General features: G+C 52.4%; 2 protein-coding genes across 12 annotated transcripts in view; one reads left to right on the plus strand and one right to left on the minus strand.

The window, feature by feature from the left end:
* The window catches only part of NR1I2 (nuclear receptor subfamily 1 group I member 2), a 26,911-nt gene extending 15,279 nt beyond the window's left edge, over positions 1–11,632 (plus strand). Inside the window, exons 2-9 of one of the 9 annotated variants that reach the window (XM_025990578.2) lie at positions 698–915; positions 1,774–1,907; positions 3,537–3,724; positions 4,721–4,995; positions 6,253–6,395; positions 6,579–6,695; positions 7,038–7,143; positions 8,691–11,632. In XM_025990578.2, the coding sequence (XP_025846363.2) occupies positions 1,895–1,907; positions 3,537–3,724; positions 4,721–4,995; positions 6,253–6,395; positions 6,579–6,695; positions 7,038–7,143; positions 8,691–8,835 (987 nt within the window). In that variant the 5' untranslated portion in view covers positions 698–915; positions 1,774–1,894 and the 3' untranslated portion in view covers positions 8,836–11,632. Of the gene's footprint in view, positions 1–697; positions 916–1,773; positions 1,908–2,877; positions 3,267–3,536; positions 3,725–4,130; positions 4,996–6,252; positions 6,396–6,578; positions 7,144–8,690 lie in introns of those variants that run through there. The other 8 variants (XM_072724395.1, XM_072724403.1, XM_072724409.1 and 5 more) reach the window with 8 other exon arrangements.
* A 620-nt stretch (positions 11,633–12,252) lies between these two features.
* GSK3B (glycogen synthase kinase 3 beta) overlaps positions 12,253–19,145 on the minus strand; it is a 203,076-nt gene continuing 196,183 nt past the window's right edge. Inside the window, exon 11 of one of the 3 annotated variants that reach the window (XM_025990128.2) lies at positions 12,253–17,184. In XM_025990128.2, coding sequence (XP_025845913.1) covers positions 17,117–17,184 — 68 coding nt within the window. In that variant the 3' untranslated portion in view covers positions 12,253–17,116. The remainder of the gene's footprint in view (positions 17,185–19,145) is intronic. The other 2 variants (XM_025990127.2, XM_025990129.2) reach the window with 2 other exon arrangements.

Below are 19,145 nucleotides of genomic sequence, written 5' to 3' on the forward strand. Positions count from 1 at the left end.
CCTCGCCAGGTTCTCCCCCTCGCGCTCTACCCCCGTGGCCCTCGCCAGGTTCTCCCCCTCGCTCTACCCCGCGGCCCTCGCCAGGTTCTCCCCCTCGCTCTACCCCGCGGCCCTCGCCAGGTTCTCCCCCTCGCTCTACCCCACGGCCCTCGCCAGGTTCTCCTCCTCGCTCTACCCCGCGGCCCTCGCCAGGTTCTCCTCCTCGCTCTACCCCGCGGCCCTCCCCAGGTTCTCCTCCTCGCGCTCTACCCCCGCGGCCCTCGCCAGGTTCTCCTCCTCGCTCTACCCCACGGCCCTCGCCAGGTTCTCCTCCTCGCTGCGGCCCTCGCCAGGTTCTCCCCCTCACGCTCTACCCCCGCGGCCCTCGCCAGGTTCTCCTCCTCGTGCTCTACTCCGTGGCCCTCGCCAGGTTCTCCCCCTCGCTCTACCCCGCGGCCCTCCCCAGGTTCTCCCCCTCACGCTCTACCCCGCGGCCCTCCCCAGGTTCTCCTCCTCGTGCTCTACTCCGTGGCCCTCGCCAGGTTCTCCTCCTCGCGCTCTAATCCGTGGCCCTGTCGCCGCAGACACGCTCCCGCGGCTCCGCCCCCCTCCCCCCACGGGGTCCCAGCACCCAGAGCCCTGCCCCGAGGGGTCAGCTCTGGGCCCGCCCCGGCCTCTGTCCGGCGCCCTCCAGTCCCTGTGGTTCCCTCCCCTCTAGCCCCGCAGGCCCGGAGCCAAGCTGGAGGCGAGACCCGGGGAAAGCGGGGACAATGCTGACCCTGCACCCTCGCAAGAAGCCGCCGCGGTTCCTGGGAAGGCTGCGCGGGGCGCGGACGCCGGAGCTGGGTGTCCCCAGGTGTGTCGTGTGTGCGGGGACAGGGCGACCGGCTACCACTTCAACGTCCTCACGTGTGAAGGATGCAAGGGCTTTTTCAGGTAGTTCCCCGCCAAGCCTTCACCCACCTGTCCCCCCCACGCTGCAGGTCCGTCCGGCGGGGTCCTGCCCCCAGCCACTGGGCGCCGCCTCAGGGGCCTGTCCTCGGTTTCTCCGTGTCCTTGAGCACACTGGAGAGCCAGGTCACAAAAGGGGAAAGGATCTGAAAAGCCAGGGCAGCAGGTGCTCACGACAGCTTTAGGGGGTGGTTGTTAAGCAAAGGAGGGCGGAACAGAAAAAGAGGAATAGGACCAAACAGCCTCATCTGGAAATTGGCGGCGGGAGGCCAAAGCCCCCGGATGAGCAAGCAGCAGTCCCCGCAGGCCACGCCAGGAGCTGCACCCTGGCCCAGAGGAGAGAAGCGGGGGTGGGGGGGTGGGGGCAGAGCAGGGGGCAGAGCTGGGCGGCAGGGGGGCAGGGCCCGGGGGGCTCAGGAGTTCTCGGGGGCCCCAGGAGGGCCGTTGCCACCCCACCCCCCCAGCTCCCAGGACAGCCAGGCGGCCTTGGCCCCTGCGCACTTGTGTCGGGCTGGGCCCTCGAGCCGGCCCCCAGGCTGCAATCCCTCCCACGGGCTGCGGGCAGGGCGCCCTGGGCGGGGGCCCAGCACCCACGGGAGGACCCAGGCAGGCGCTGCGGCCGCCCGGCGTCCCCTGGCTTCGGGGCTGATGGCGCAAGTCTTGAGCCACTTGCGGGTCCCGCGGGTTTGGGGGGGGCAGTGCGGGCCCCAAAGCGGCCACGTGGGCATGAACACCTGTGTCCGGTGGCTCCTAACAGGATCCGGAGAGAAGTGTCGCTGGGGCCCCGTGGCCTAGGGTCCCGGGTGGCCCCCAACCTGCCTTTCGCTCTCCGACCTCCCGCAGGAGAACCGTGAAACGCAACACGCGGCTGAGGTGCCCCTTCCGGAAGGGCGCCTGCGAAATCACGAGGAAGACCCGGCGACAGTGCCAGGCCTGCCGCCTCCGCAAGTGCCTGGAGAGCGGCATGAAGAAGGAGAGTGAGAGCCGGGCGAGCCCCGGGGGCGAGGGCGCGGGGGCACGGGGAGCGGGTGCGGATGCACGGGGCGCGGATGCACGGGGCGCAGGTGCACGGGGCGCAGGTGCACGGGGCGCCGCGGGGGTGCACGGGGCGCGGGTGCACGGGGAGCGGGTGCGGGTGCACGGGGCGCGGAGGCACGGGGTGCGGATGCAGGTGCACCGGGTGCGGGTGCACGGGGCGCCGCGGGGGTGCACGGGGCGCGGGTGCACGGGATGCCGCGGGGGTGCACGGGGTGCAGGTGCACGGGGAGCGGGTGCGAGTGCACGGGGCGCGGGGGCACGGGGTGCGGATGCAGGTGCACGGGGTGCGGGTGCACGGGGCACCGCGGGGGTGCACGGGGCGCGGGTGGACGGGGTGTGGGGGCACGGGATGCCGCGGGGGTGCAGGTGCACGGGGTGCGGGGGCACGGGATGCCGCAGGGGTGCACGGGGCGCGGGTGCACGGGGCGCGGGTGCACCGGGCGCCGCGGGGGTGCACCTGAAGGGAGGAGAGCCCTGGGCGCCTGGGTGCTGCCCATCCCCGCAGAGCACCCTTACTCCCTGCTCTGGGGGGTGCGGTGGGCCTCCAGCGCCCCCTTCTCCCTTCAGGTGCACTTGCGTGACTCTTGTCACCTTCACACTTGTCCTAAAGGTGTTTTAGCCAAATTGGGCCAGGTGAATTGGGGGGAAGGAAGCCAGAGACCCTTGGTGTGATATGACCCCCAACCTTCCAGCAGCTAGCGCCATCAGCCTCCCAAACCCCACGTCCTACAGAGGAGCGGGCTGCGGACAGGTGACACAGGACGCTCTCCTTCTCACTGTCAAGCGTTGGTGTATGATTGCCCTTGCAGGTCACTCTGAGGTTAAAGCTAGTAGGGAAAAGGCTGGAAGCTTCCAGCGCGTGTCTCCGCTGATCTGAGTGGGCAGCCTCTTTCAGGGCACGAGTTCCCTGGGCTTGTGGACAGAGGGCCTTTCCTGCAGGCCACCGAGAGCCAGGCCCTCCCTGGGCTGTCCCTGCTCTTCCTGGCACCAACCCCCATTCCGCCCTGCACGCAAAGTAGGCTCTAGAAATCCATGGAAGGCCCTGAGGCTCCAGGCCGTGTAGGACGTGGCTGGAGTTGATATTTCCTGCTAAGCAGCAGCCCCAGCTCTCTAGGGTCTTGGAGACCCAGATGCCTCGGGGGACCTTACAGGGTCTTGCTGGTGTCTAATCCCCCCCCAAGACGACTGATGGTTTATCCTGCAGGCAATGCCTCCTTGTGGCAGCAGCGTGAGATGGCGCTGTGGCTCCAGATTACGAAGATGACTGAAGCCCGGAGAGGTTAAGGAGCTCGCCCAAGGTCACCGCTAGCGAGTGACAAAGCTGTCGCTCAAACCCAGCACCTTTTGATTCTGCAGCCCAAGCTCTTGCCACCCTTCCAAAGTTGTCACCAACCCACTGACGAGGGCCACACACCAGCTGCACCTCATTCTTTGCCCTTAACCCAGTGTTTCTCCAGGGGAGCCCACAGTCTAGGAAGGGTCGGGTTCTTTGTCACCAGCACTTCCCCTCTGCTGCCCGGGGAGGGTCACCTGCAGGTGCCTGAGCCCGCACCTGGCTCTCCCCGCAGTGATCATGTCTGACGCGGCTGTGGAGCAGAGGCGGGCTCTGATCAGGAGGAAAAAGCGAGAACGGATGGGCGCGTCGCCGCTGGGAGCCAAGGGGCTGAGTGAGGAGCAGCAGACGATGATCAGAGAGCTGATGGAGGCCCAGATGAAAACCTTTGACACCACCTTCTCCAACTTCAAGGATTTCCGGGTATGGGCCTTCGGGTTGGCTCAGCCATCGTCGTGCTAGCTCCTCCAAACCCCAGGGCTCTCAGAGAGTGGCCCCTGTTTCCCCGCAGCTCTGTCCCTGGGAAATTGTTAGAAGTGCCACTTCCCAGGTCACCCCGGCCCCACTGAGTCAGAAACTGAGGGTGGCCCAGCGGCCGGTGCTTTGACAAGATCCCCAAGGTGACTCTGACACATGCTCCCTTCTCTCCTTCCACAGCAGGTGGCGAGTGGGGCTGAGCCCTAAAGAGAGTTTGGGGAGCCTAGTGGCTCTGGGGTTGTTGGCGTCTGGCCTTTGCGAGGACAGGCTCAGGACCCGTCGGGGCTGCGGCCTTCATGAACGGGTTTTACGTTTGTGCGCTCAGCCACGTCAGCCAGTCTGATCCCAGGCCTCTCCTCCCGCTCTGTGCTCTCAGGGGTCCGGGGGACCTGCTCTGCTCAGAGAGCTGGAGCCGGGGACCCCAGAAGTCAGTTCTTTCCCTCTGTCACTCCCAGAACCTTTCTTCCCCCCTAAGGTGTTATTTATTTATTCATGAGAGAGGCAGAGACACAGGCAGAGGGAGAAGCAGGCTCCTCGAGGGGAGCCCGATGCGGGACTCGATCCCATGACCCTGGGGTCACGCCCTGGGCCCAAAGCAGACGCTCAACCACTGGACCGCCCAGGTGCCCTGAGAATCTTCTTTTAAGTAGGGATGCTTGGGACACAGCCACAGGCGACAGTCCCCGGGTGGGAGAGCAGACCCGTTTCCGACCAGGCGGGGGTGGAGGGAACGTCCATACACAGATGCCGAGGTGCATGCACCACCTGCCAGGGGAAGACCAGAGAGGAGAACTGAGCGTGTGTGCGTGTGCGAGTGTGCGAGTGTGCGAGTGTGCGAGTGTGCGTGCCCTCTTGGGCTGCAGCTGTGGCTGCGCGTGCCCCGCCGGGGACCTGACACACCGTCTCCCGCGCCCCCCGTCCACCTGCCGGCTCCTGTCTCAGCTGCCGGCCGTGTGCAGCAGCGGGCGCGAGGTCCCAGGAGCCGCGCACACTCCAGTGGGGGAGGACGCTGCCAAGTGGAGCCAGATCAGGGAGGATCTGTGCTCCCTGAAGGTGTGTCTGCGGCTGCGGCGGGAGGACGGCAGCGTCCAGAACTACAAACCCCAGGCCGACCGCAGCGGCGCCGAGATCTTTTCCCTGCTGCCCCACATGGCCGACATGTCCACCTACATGTTCAAGGGCATCATCAACTTTGCCAAAGTCATCTCCCACTTCAGGTAGGCCCCGGCGGCCGGGCGCGGGCGTGGAAGGGAGCGGCAAGCTAGCAGGCCCCAAGGGGCTGGGGCGGATTCGAAGGAATTTGGGGTCCCTGTGACTCGGAGACCCTGCTTCTCTCTCATGGAGTCAAAGAAGGGATCTCGCGGACAAGAGAGAGTGAGCGAAGCATCAGAAGTTTGTTAGAGATAGAGAAAGCTCTCAAGAGTGAGAGGGCCCAGGCCTGATCTCGGGGTCGTGGGATCGAGTCCCCCTCGGGCTCCCCGCAGGGAGCCCGCTTCTCCCTCTGCCTGTGTCTCTGCCTCTCTCTCTGGGTCTCTCATGAATAAATAAATTAAAAAAATAATAATGCGGTGAGGATGGCCACGGGTCAGATTGTGGCAAATCAGGTCAGGGGAGTAAGGAGACAGGCCTGCTTACGTGTGCGCGTCCTCGCCTCCGATGCCCGTGGGCCACAAGGGCACACACGGTGTGAGGTCACTTTCCTGTCTCGTGAGCACGACCGTGAGCGTGTCCCCCGTGGGCCAGCATCACCATCGCCTTCATTCCACCCATGGGAGACTGAGGCCCAGGAGCTTGCGCGGGGTCGAAGTTCATGGGGGGCAGGTTTGGAAGCTGAGAGCACAGAGTTCAAAGCCAGCTACCCGCCAGGTCCTGAGCCGGCGCCGGGAGACACGGGAGGTCACGGGTCTGAAAGGAGGGGGTTGGTGCAGAAAACAAGGGACTCCGTTTCCGGAGCCCGGAGACAGGCAGGGAGTGGCCCTCGGTGGGAGCGGGCCTGTCTGATCCGGAGGGCGCCGGTGCACCCGCGACTGTCAGAGGTACCAGGGCGGCTGGGCCTGTCCTCGGGGCCCGAGGGGCGTCGGCGCTGCCTGGGGAGAAGCCCAGAAATATTAAACCCAAGACCGCAGGAAGCAAGTCTTCCTGGGGCAGCGAACTCAGGGTGCGCTTAAGGGAAGCGACAGGGACAGTCATCCTCAGTGGGGAAATGGAGGCAGAGTGTGAGGGTAGAGACAGCAGGTGCCGGAGGAGAGGGGCGGCGCTGGAGGGGATGCTGCACGGGTGGGGGTGGGGGACGGCCCCCCTGGGGGTGAGGGGCTGCTTGCCTGGTGTGAGGGGAGGGAATAGAGGTGACGAAAGCAACCGTGGTACCCCTCGGGGGAGGAGCCCTGCCACCCGGCCCCCCGAAGTCTGGGTAATGAGAGGGGGCTGGCCTGAGGCCCCCCACATGGAGGCTGGCACCCCCATCCTTCTGACAGGGAATTGCCCATCGAGGACCAGATCTCGCTGCTAAAGGGGGCCACCTTCGAGGTGTGCCAGCTGAGGTTCAACACGCTGTTCAACGCAGAGACCGGAACCTGGGAGTGTGGCCGGCTGTCCTACTGCCTGGAAGACCCTGCAGGTGCGGAGGGACGCCCGCCTGCCTGGCTGGGGCGGGGAGCAGACACAAGCGGAGGGAGGAGAGGAGCCCCCCGGGACACGCGGGTCCCCGGGTGCAGGGAGGAGACTGGGCGACAGGAAGAAAGACCTGGGTGCGGCAAGTCTGAGAAGCTCGCCTCCCCCTCCATCCTACACCCCCCTGCAGGCGGCTTCCAGCAGCTTCTCCTGGAGCCAGTGCTGAAGTTCCACTACAGGCTGAAGAGGCTGCAGCTGCATAAGGAGGAGTATGTGCTGATGCAGGCCATCTCTCTTTTCTCCCCAGGTGATGACCCCACCTGTCCTGCCTGGCCAGGCCCCACCCCCAGGCTTGCTTGCACCCCTCAGCTCTAGCTGGAGGAGACAGCAGCCCCACCCCGACCCTCCCCAGGGAAGGTCCCAGCCCATGGCCTTGCCCCCATCCACTGCCTGGCCAGAAGGGCCCCCCCACCGGCTGGCTCCTCCTTGGGTCGGTGGGGTGATGCCCCCTTGCAGTGCTGCCCTCACTTCCCTGCCTGGGTGCTCCTGGCTCTGGAAGGCGGTTGGCTGGCAGTTGGCCCTCCGTGGGCTGGACTGATCCTGTCTTTGCCGCCGCGGCCTTGCTGGCCCCATGCCTTGGGCCCCGCAGACCGCCCAGGTGTGGTGCAGCGCAGCGTGGTGGACCAGCTGCAGGAGAGATTTGCCGTAGCCCTGAAGGCCTACATCGAGTGCAATCGACCGCAGCCTGCCCACCGGTGAGCAGCAGGCCGGGAGGGGGCGAGGGGGCCCTCCGGCAGCCCGGTCCTCTGGGCCCCCGCCTGTTCTGGGCCTCTCTGAGAGGGCAGGCCTGCTCCTGGGGCAGCCTCCCGTTGCCAGGGCTCTGGGGCCCTGTTCTGTGACCTCCACTGAGGCATCCGGGCCCGTCAGCCGGAGCTCCAGCCCAACACTGGAGGAACCTGAGGAGGGCCCCGGGGTCACGCCCAGCCCTGGACATGGCTCCTGAGGCCCAGGTCCTGTCTGCCCTTTTCTTTTCTTTTCTTTTCTTTTTTTTTTTTAAGATTTTATTTATTTATTCATGAGAGGCACACACACACACACACACACACACACAGAGGCAGAGACACAGGCAGAGGGAGAAGCAGGCTCCATGCGGGGAGCCTGACGTGGGACTCTATCCCAGGTCTTCAGGATCACACCCCGGGCTGAAGGTGGTGCTAAACCGCTGAGCCACCGGGGCTGCCCCTGTCTGCCCTTTTCTGCTCCTGTCAGCGAGGGATGGGAACAGCCAGGTGCCCCCCAAGGCTCCCACAGGCTCTTCTAGCAACAGGCAGCAGTAACTACAATGTAGTACAGATGATCACGCCACAATAACGAAGGCAACGATAAATGGATGTGCACTGAGATGTGCCAGCCGTGGCGCCAAGTGGTTGACGTGCATTGTCACTATGGCCTCATGAAATGGGTGCTCCTGCCACCCTGCGAGGGGCTGAGGCTAAGGATCCAGAGCCAGATAGCTGGGGTCTGGAGGTGGCCCTGGGCAGGCAAGCCCATGGCCCCCACTTTGAGCGCTACCTCCTCACCCAGGAACTAGGAGAAGCGGCCGGGGAGCTGCTTGGTGTGTGCCAGTCATCACCAAAGGAGGAAGGCTGCTCAGGGCCGGGCCGGACGGGCCTTCCACCCTTCCTTGGCTCTGCAAGGCCCGCGGCCCGGCCTGGAGGGCTGAAGGCCGGCATAGGACATGCTGGCCGGGCTGAGAACCTCGAGTCCTTACCTGGCCGCTCACTTCATTCTGAGCTAAGCCTCTGGGCCACGTCTTGATTCGCTAGGTCCTCCCCTGTTCGGAGCCAGGAGGCGGCATGCAGGAACTGAGGCCCGAGGTTTGTCTCAGACCCTAGGTCCCAGGCTAGATCCGGGAAGGATCTGCAGGGCAGCCTGCAGTCACTGCCCCCACGACTTGGCACCACCGGGTCCTGACCTGCAGCCGTTGGCCAAGGTGGTGCTTTCTCCCTGGATTGCCCTATGCACATAGATTTTCCCATGGAAGGGGCAGCATCCGAGGGCTCAAGCCCAGGGTGTGAAGGGCAAGCAAGGAGGGGGAATCCACACCTCAATCCCCCCAAGCCTGCTCTGCCCCTCTCATCCACAGAGCAAGAGATGCTCAACTGAGTCTTGTCTCTTGGCTTGCCTGAGATGTTCTAAGATTAATACCCCCAGACTCGTGTCCCTTCAGAGCAGTCCCAGGGTCGGTGGATGGGGGCCAGGGTGGGCTGCACCCCCAACTTTTCCTCTGGCTGGTCTGCAGGTTCCTGTTCCTGAAGATCATGGCCATGCTCACCGAGCTTCGCAGCATCAATGCCCAGCACACCCAGAAGCTGCTGCGCATCCAGGACATACACCCCTTCGCCAGCCCCCTCATGCAGGAGCTGTTCAGCATCACGGACGGCTGAGCTGCTGCCCCTCAGGAGAGCCTCCCGGGGGGCAGCCAGAGCCGGAGCCCTCGGAGCTGCCGTTCCCCGGGACTAGATAGACAGATGGACACCTCTGAGAGCTGACAATGCCCTACAGGCCCTGACTCCCCAGGCATCTCCCAGCCACAGCTCTGGCAATGCTGCCTCACACTGGAAGGGGACAAGGGTCTCGCCAGCCCCCAGCTCAGTCTGTGGAGAGTGAAGCCACGGACACTTGGATGGAGAGCACACGGCCTATCGGTCAGGCCGTCCAGAGGCAAGGCTACCCTTCCCTTAGAAATGGGCCTGTGGTCTGGGGGATCTAGTGCCATGGTGGGAGAGGGCAAGGGTGCCTGAGGCTGGACCATCTGAGAGTCTCCCCACACCCAAGTTCACTAACTCCTTGGGTGCTTTCACTAAGTACCCCTGTGTCCCCCACCCCACTCGTTCCCCACCTGCAGCCTCCTGTCCTGAGCTTAGTGCGCCCCAGGCCTGTGTTCATCAGCAGGTGCTGTGGGAGGTCAGTGAGAGACCGTGTGAGGGGCCGGCAGCAAATGTCAGAGGCTCGTCATGACCTCTGTGTCTCTTCTGCCTTCCGGACCCTCATTCTGTGCCTCTGCATCCATGCGAACACATTCAGGAGCACCAACAGAATGCAGCTTGCTGGGGGTATACGCCCACTTAGACGTGGTTCCTGACCTCCAAGACTTTGAAGCTCAACCTAAGGAAACAAAGCAGAAACACAAGTGACTTTGATCCAAAGAAGTGACATAGGCAGCACAAGGACTCTTCCTGTGGATGCCAAGCTCTGCGGGGCTCTGCATGCCCTTGAGGACCCAAGTGAGGGATCTCTGGAACGCGTGTTCATGGGAGGAAGGGTGCTAACGGGTGTGTACACATGTGTGGGACTTGGTTAGGTCTGCTCCACATCTGAGCTGGGGCTTGCGTTTGCCCCTGACATCTGATGGCTGTTGGTGTAAAAACAAAAATGACCTAACTTGGTTTGCTCATAAAATGATTATTCCATGTAAAAATCCATATAGAAATGATACACCTCCCCAACATGCTGTATGTGTTTATATGTATATAGATGATAGATAGATACCAAAATTAAAAATGGAGAAATTGAATTAAATACTCCTTGCCATCCCCCTGGATTTACCAGCCTCTTCTGCCTCAAGGGTATAGAGCTCCTTTTTAAAAAAGAAACTGAGGAGAAAAAAGAGCTCCTCTTTCCAAATATGACAAATACAGATTTTGTTCCCAGTTTTGTCTCATTTGGAAATACACATTTTATTCAACTGTATTCATAAATCCTATGCATCTCCTCTTCCCCATTGAGTTAATTTTGAATTAATTTCGGGCTCCTGAATGAATTCAAGGGCCCGAGATGGTTGTTAAATATAGGCTATAGTGAGGCAAAAATTAGGATGGGCTGTAAACTGTCCTGGTATTGATTTAAAAAATAGCTGGGCAGCTGAATTGATATGTATGTAGGATTTATATGTATTATAAAAACTGTTGTAGTCCAAGTGTAGTTAAGATTCAAGGTGAGATACACCAAATTGCTCACACAGGATATTTCAATAACTTTGTGGATCTTGAGTTTATAGGGCTAGGAGCCAGATTGCACTTTCCTGCTCTCAAACATTTGGACTGCTCCATTACTCCCTCTCCTGAGCCTTTGAGTGCATAGAACTGTCAGTTTCTAGGCATCCTTGGGGCTGCTGTTCATTTTCTAGGTCTTGCCTCAGTCAGGTGAGGCAAAGCTCAGGAGAAAAGCTCTTCTATGTTTTTTTTTTTTTTTTTAAAGATTTTATTTATTCATGAGAGACATAGAGGCAGAGACAGAGGGAGAAGCTGGCTCCATGCAGGGAGCCTGATGTGGAACTCGATCCTGTGTCTCCAGGATCATGCCCTGGGCTGAAGGTGGCGCTAAACCACTGAGCCACCAGGGCTGCCCTCTGCTAAGTAAGTTCTGCTGGCCTTCTGGCCACCCCCACCCACCATTAGCCAGGGGCACTAAGCAGCCAATCTCTACCTGGCCCAGACTTTAAGGTCCCCATTAAAGCGTTGACATCAACAAGTCTTCCTGTGGGAAGGCTTGGGGTGGCCTCTCCGTTCTGGAGAAGAGGATGTAAAGAGAAACAGACTTTTGACTGACCATCCCTTCCTGGCTTCTGACAACTTGGGGGCGTCTTAGTGCCATGTTACACGGCAGCTGGTTACCTCTGGTATGTCCCCTTACTATATGCACAGTGCTCCTAAATCTGAAGGTGCTGGTGGGCAGATGAATAGCTTACTCCCAAGAAATGAGTGGCCACACTATCACTTTTGGTCACTTCCTTCCACAAACTTCTCCATGAGGAGCTCTGCAGCCTGACTCCTCCCTTTCTTGACTACTCTTCTAGAACACCTGTGAAATGGCACCTGCTACCAGTGCTCTCCTGAAACGTGATCCACAGGACAGATTGGTTGATACTTTTTGGAAGACTTGAAAACTGAAAATGCAGTCTTTCAGGCTTTTCGGTTAAAAGGGTATCTTGCTCCATTCCAATAGAAGAGCAGTGAATCCCAAGTGCACTTCAGTGCCATCAGGAGGCCCATCCCACAAGTCCCATCATTATATTTGCATTTTCCCTCTTTTCCTCCAACCCCATGCAACTGTAAACATGTTTACTGTAAACTGTAAACATAGTAAACATGTTTAACTATCTTTCAAGTTCTTTCAAGTATTAGCCAACCCCCTCCCCACAAGATAAATAAAATGAGCAAATAAAGAGCAGACTTTATCCAATATAAATTTGTTTTTATTGAAGCAGCAGTCACATGACTTAATATCTAGCCTTTAGATTAGGCCTGACAGAATGAGCCAGCCCTAAAAAAAAAGATGTTTCTTTTTGCACTATGAGACATAACATGTTTACATACATCATCCAGTATTGGAAATGAGCAGATTCAAACACAACATGTGTTGGTTACCTGGGAGGTACAGCCCCACGGTTCGTGGTGTTCATATATTTTACAGATACTCCCAAAGACCATTACTAATGGGATGAAAGTTAAAAGAAAATACAGCTACAGTAAACCATGAACACAGTAATCAAAGACTTATACACATTTTAAAAATTTGTCCCTTTCAGGGATATTTTCTTTCTTTTCAAAGCAGTGTCTGCAAAGCTTCCTCTACACCAAATCCAAAGGTTTCCAAGATGGAAGCTGCACCTCTTGGGGCTATACAATGGAATAAGATCATTTAAAGAACGAGAACTAGTGTTTGTATCTTGATTTTTTAACAAAGATCCATGTTTCTCTAATTGGAGGAACGGAGATGGCAATGTGACTACATATTGCAGTAGCAAGATAGGGTGAAGAAAAGAAGGTTGGGTACTGAAATAAAGACCACACACTTGTGAATTTTAATTTCATTTCCAGGCTAACCTACTTTTTATTTAATGCAAATTACAGTACCAGTTAACTATTTCCAAACCAAGTCACATAGAACGAAATGTATTTACAAGGGAATGGGGAAAGGGGAAAAAAAACATTGAGCATACTTTTCACAAAAAAGTTTATATTTAAAATGAAAAAAAAAATCAGTCACAGAGGCATTCAAGTAGTAATAATGTTATACAGATTTTGCTTTTCCTTTATATCAAGACAGATTTGCACAAGTGTTTGCAATAGTTTGTATACAACCCACAGTCCTTTATATATATATATATATATATAATAAATTTTGTTTAGATTTGTTTTTAAGATGGAAGTGGTCACGCTAATTGGTATGTGTACAGGCCCAAGTGATCCATCGGCAACACATTTATAATGCAAATTTTACAGGCAAGCACATTTTCATACATCTATCTGTATCTGCCTGTAGACAGATATTAAGAAAAAAAACTGAAAAATGAACACAAGGAAGTCTACTTTGTCAAGCTAACCCCTTATGTACTGGTTGTCATTTTGCTTTTATTGCAGAGGTGCAAAACGGAGCAACAAACTTGAATAAAACGTCATAACCCTTGTGAAAATAATCCAAACCCCAGGGATTACTTTCAAAGCCTCTCAGACGTAGACCTTAGTCTGGGATTCTACTCTGCTTCTAGTTGTCTCTCTTATTTTCAGTGGCTCAGGTTTCTACCAGAAAAGACAGATTTTATTGTAAAGCATGCTTAGTTTATTTTTCTATATAGGGGAGAAAGTGTTCGGCTCTGTGATTAGATGATCACTAACATAAAAAATAGAAATCAGATACAATTTTGGTTTAAAACAAAGGAAAACCCCCCAAACTCCTGGGGATCTGGCATTGGCCAAACTTCCTTTGGAAGATTTCCAAAGTTAAATCCCTTAAAAAGGAAAGGGAAAAAGAAATGCCAGTGTCTTTATATCCACAGGGATAGAGAATACAATAGTCCTCTCAGAAACCTTTGCATTGGTGCAGACAAGATGACTGGTTAGGCAGGCTTTGTTAAAACACAAACCAAAAATATGTGTCTAAAAATTAAGAGGACTTAAAAAATGGACACAACATGTCACTGGAAAGAAGGTGCAGTCTTCTGCCTTGCTGGAATGAACACACGATGTTTCAAAAATAGCAACCTTTGGTTTGGTAAAGTTTGTTTTTTTTCTTCTACTCAAGACATCTTATATGGAGTACTTGGAGGCAAAACAAACGATTTTTTTTTTCTTTCAAAAAAGGCCTTCATGATGGGCATACAGTGAGAATCAAACTTATTTAAGAAGGAAATGAAAATGACATTTCACTGAACAGGGATAGAGGTGGCAGGAGGGAGGGGAAGGGTAAGAGTTCCCTTGTTAAAACAACAGTCCTCTGCTGGCATGTCCTCTCGGCTCGGTGGCACTCGACGCAGTAACTGCTAGTAATTGCACTACAGCATTTCAGACCACTGATGTATCAAAACCTGGTACTATTAAGAAACTTGGATTTATAAAACCTGTCTCTCTCTCTCTCTCTCTCATTTGGGAAGGAAGTAGATAAGGGGCAGAGAGCATGGAAGGCTCCCGGAACCTGCTGTTTTGTAAGACCTGTGGTTGGGATTTGGGGAAGAGATGAGCAAACTTGAATTGATTCGGTCTCTTCCAGCTCTAGGGCTCCCTGGCACTACACAAAGTCCCTGGATGGACTAAGTGTGAAATGAAACCGGTCACCGCTACTGACTGCGGAGGAAACAGCTGTTCAGAACCGAAACAAAAGGAGGGCTTAAATGAAGTGAGATCATGGACGAGGTTTCCTCTTTGCACTCCTGAGCATGGTATCACTGAAATTAACTGTGGAAAGGGCAAAGACACTGTTAGGAGTGAGCTATTATTTCAAAGGGAAAGGGGTAGGATAGGGAGACACGGGTAGAAAAACCAATTAAAATTTGAAAAATGATAAACAAAAACAAAAAACAAACACATGGAAGCGAAGGCACTCCAAACTATATAGATACACTATACATTGCTAGAGTTATTGTTACAATAATACAGGCCGGTACCTACTGTACAGAGTTAAAACTATATGGCTTTAAAAAGCTCGTCTACATTTTGTCTGATTATTAAACAGAATCACTGCCCTGAACAGTAACTTTTTGCTCATTAATAACAGTTCCTGGGTCCACATATTTACATACAAAACAATAAAACTTAAATTTAAAAACATCGAAAGAAAATATAATGTACAAGCTTGAATTTGGTGAGGAGCTTTTTATTATTATTATTATTATTATTTACAAAAAGATTCAGAGACCTGGATCTCACTTGTATAAAAGAGTTCTGTGATACCGCCATGATCCTTGAGAAAGAAAAATCACGCACCTCAGCCCTCACACCCACACAGAGAAAAGCATCTGCCTTTTCTCTCTTCTTCTCTTACCCCATTTATGGGGGCAAAGGAGGGGGGAGTGTTTCCTAGAACAAGCAGAGATTTTTAAGGACTCTGGCAAGAATACCAAGTCCAGAGTAGTGTCTGGGTGCAAATGTCTGGCTGGGCAGTTTGGTACGAAAGCAGGTCCGCTGATCTGTCCTAGACCTGCTGTTCATCTTCTTTATAAATCCTTTCTGAAAATGGTCTACCAAAGCCATTCCCTTTAGGAATCACCTGGCCAAATACTCTCATTCAGACTTCTTCCAAATCTTAATTAGCTCTCAGAAGCGCATTATGAAATGTAAAAGTCAGTTTGTTCGATTTGGTTTGACTGAGTGTGTTTCCTTTCTCACGAACTCTGATATAACCAGAGGTTTGAGAAACCCCTTTTGTGGCCTAAGAGCTTAGCTAAACAGTGAGTGAAAACTAAGATGGCTCACAGTTGCCCTTCTGGGTATTGGTTCACTTCAGCAGGCAGTAGGACTCTCTTGGAGAGTCGCACACACTTGGTTAAGAAGCAGGACAGGGTACTGGGACCTGCGTTGAGGGTTGCCAAGAGACTCCACTTCCAAATCACCTGGAGGGCAAGACCCCTAACACGACCTAAGGTGGCAATGAGGAAGGTGAAGGGAGATTACACACATTCGAGGGCTCAGCTCTACAGCCCTACAGTTAGCAACTAACCTTGGAAGGTGTGTAGGGAAAGAGTGGGGAGAAGGGAAAGGCGGCCATCACTCAAGTGATCTTTAAATGTAAAGTACAACTGATTGTGCCTTAAAGATTCATAGGTCAAGTAATGGCCCATAAGCACCAAGGTGACTAAGGTTCATTTTAGAGTATATAAGGCCCACAAAGATGTCAACCTTAAAAGTGTAAAACAAACTAGTTGTGAAAATCTATTTCCTCACTGCAAACATAATCCTTCAATCCTCTTTGCTTTCCAAGGAATATTGCTTTTTCTTCAGAAACAGAGACTGAGTCTTACACCGTTCACTGATACACAAAGAAAACAGAAACAAAAACTCTTAACTGGGTGTGGGGGGAAACATTCTTCTCATGCTTCGACCAGCTGATTTTGATACTGTGGACAAAAACAAAAATTAAAGGCAGTATTGAATCTATGTATATATAACATATATACATACACACATTTATATAATCAGCTTTCCTATAAAGTCAGCAGGTACACGTGACTGTTTATACCATTTTGATGTGTAGTTCTTAAGATTCCTACCATCTAAAATCATATGGTCTACCTGACATACGTCAATAAATAAAATTTTAAAAGCATGAGGTTAAAAAAAAAAAGCTGAAATTAAATACAGATTCTAGATTTGGATTTAATATTAGAACTATGTGCAGAATGTGGCAATTTCTGCAAGCTCAATCTGTAATTAAAAATATGAAAAATAAACCAGTAGACTGTTACAGTTCACATTATTTAACTATAATGTCCTCTCTCAAGTGTATCTTTCCAAGGGAAGCAACATTAGAAACAAATCTGGACAAATTCATTCACAGTGGTGAGATCTGCTCTCGGCCTGTCCCCTTCCTTCAGGTTCATCAGCTTTTGGCATCTGCAGCCAGAGTGACTGGCTCAACATCCTTTTCAGTCTTCTGGTCACTAGTTTAAAACTGTACTAAGATTTGCAGAGAACCTTTGGTCAGGCAAACAGAGATCCACCCTCAGAGCACGCATCTTCCTCCTCCTCTGATAGCTTCCAATTTAGGTTTCTTCACCACTAGCACTGATTAAGAGCAAAACAAAACCTTATCAAAGTCAATTAAGAATCTTTAAACTTTATTGACCTCCCTGGGTTACATACAAATGATACGCATTTCCTTTTTTGTCTGCCACACCTGCCACCAATATGCCAAAGGCAAGTCTTCAAATACCCGAGGATATGGATTAATTTTACAAGTGACATTTAAGTCCCCATTGAGTTACACCTGCTAAGCTCCCAACCAATTTCAAGCTGTGCACTATACCAAAGTCTTACACTTGACTTTTAAAGAAAACAAAGTTCAAAAAAACTTCAGCACAGAACAAAGTCTTCTTCTTTGTGGAAGGGGCATGAGGCAGGAGTCCTGTTTTTAAAGTATACAACAGCAGACTTTTGATAAAAAAAGATTGTCGTGGGAGAGAGATTGTGTGTTCTAGTGCTCCGCTTCCCCTCCCCACAACCCCTCCCACCCCCTGGATCTCCCTCAAAGTGAGAATACAATGAAATTGGTTTGTATTTATAGATATTTTACAAGGTTAAATAAGAACAACAATAATAATAAAAAAAATTGAACACTAAAATGAGCAGGTTTTTTTCTCTTTTTAATTTTCTTTCCAAACGTGACCAGTGTTGCTGAGTGACACTCAAGTAACTGGTGGTTCTTCCTGTGCAGCTGGCTGCTCGGGACTGTTCAGGTGGAGTTAGAAGCTGATGCAGAAGCGGCATTGTTCGTCTGTCCACGGTCTCCGGCATTAGCATCTGCAAATCAAAAGCCCCAGGAGAGCATGAGCAATGCTTTAACACCCTAAGAGAAAAGTACACTGCCTGAACTGCAGATTGTGGGCTGTGTGGTCTTCTAAGGTGTATTTGAAAAGGTTGTTGTAGATGGGGCCAATACTAGGAAATCTGAATTTCCTTCTGCTTAGTGCTGAGTCCATGCCTTGGCCTGGGCCTGGCACAGGGAAGATAGTGTCTTTGAATAAATTGGGGTCAGAGACCACTTTTGTCAAAACTCCTTCTTTCAGCTGGGATTAGCAGTATGTGCATGAATACTCAGCTGAAGAGTCTGGTTCACCTGAAAATAAGTGAACAGAGCACAGCTGGGAAAACCTGCTAAAAATTCTGAACCACGTTACAGTATGCCATCTGCTTACGGCACTGAACATAACATGGGCCAGCACTGAGAGGCACAAGCACTACGTGTAAATCAACCTCAGCTGCTTACTTTCTAAGTACAGTCCTTCTTCATTATTTGTATAAATGGAAGACAATCAGCAAAAAAGAAATAGCACTGATTCACTTATTGAATTCAATAAGCATCTTGTAGTCAAGTATCTTGGCGCTGAGCTTGCTTCACCTAATCCTCTGGAAATGTGTAACTTTATAATTAACTTTAACCATCCTAACCCCCTTTTTAAGGTCCATTATTATTTCACAGCCCCTATTAACATTTAAGTGGGCATTTGGTTGCATCTGGATCAGCACTGCATCTCAGGTAGGCAACAGATTGCTATTTCAGTTGGCTAGTCCAGTCACATCCCTGTGTCATCATGCATGTATGTAACTGCTAATACATACCATTGGGCACATTTTTTCCCAAACACTTCACACTGAGCCCTGAACAAGAGGAGAAGTGGCTTGACTGGGATGGGTAACTTCTAAGAGCCATCTCCCTAGAAGTCCTACTGCCCTTGACCATCAAAGCTGGTGACACCAAAGAAACAAGTCCAGAAGTTTTGTCTCCCTAGAGATTGAAGCTCTCCCTATATCCTATGATGAGTAAGCAGCTGTCATGGCTGAATGCAACATTTGGTCCTTGGATCTTTTTTGTTTGAATTTTTTAATTAGAGCAAGAAACAAAAGACCCCAAGGACACACAGGAATTCTTTACTTAAGGATCAGCTGTTAGTTTATCATTCCAATGGCTACTGTAAAAAACTACACTTCTTTTCTAATTTCTTGATTTTTCTGCCCTCAAAATAATCTGCCCTTACACACATTTAACAGCCTTTGGGGAAGAAATGTTTATACACCTCTCAATTTGGTTGGTTATGTTTAATTCATTTAACTTCCTTCAAAGCACTTATAACTGCTTCTAATCCTGTTTTCATGAAAATAAGTGTGGACATTACAGCATCAGGATCCATGCATGGAGTCCTATTAATTCATTGCTATGACACATGGACAGGTGGCAAGGTATAGGACACAAAATCTTTCTCCACTAATTCCTATATAACTATGTCTAATACTTCATTCATGACTCCTGGTCTTTCTTAAATATGTCTTTTTTAGCAGGAATTTCACTCTTCAATGATCATCCAAATTCTGTCATCAATGATAAACATCAATTTCTGTCCAGGCCACATGACCCTTTAAGCCTTTCTCAAGAAAAACAGTAATTTTCATAATTTAGGCACAGGCTGCTTTAACAACATGCCTAGGCCATGTTGAAAGGCCAACATGAAAGGCCACAAAGCTATTTCAGAATTATAATGTTCCTCACAAGTCCAGACTTACTGTAGCATTTCCCATGCTTTGGATGACACTAAGAACCTATGCATGATCATCATCAAATAGCACTTTTCTCTCATTTTTAGTATGTGAAGATGACAGGTAAAACTTTCATGTTTTGGTGCTCCTCAGGGCTTAAGAGATTTACCAATTATGAGGAATTCACCTGCTTGACCATGACATCAACAAATATACCAGCCCTGTTAGCA

This window comes from Vulpes vulpes, chromosome 1 (assembly GCF_048418805.1).
Source record: "Vulpes vulpes isolate BD-2025 chromosome 1, VulVul3, whole genome shotgun sequence".
Taxonomy (NCBI): Eukaryota; Metazoa; Chordata; class Mammalia; order Carnivora; family Canidae; genus Vulpes; species Vulpes vulpes.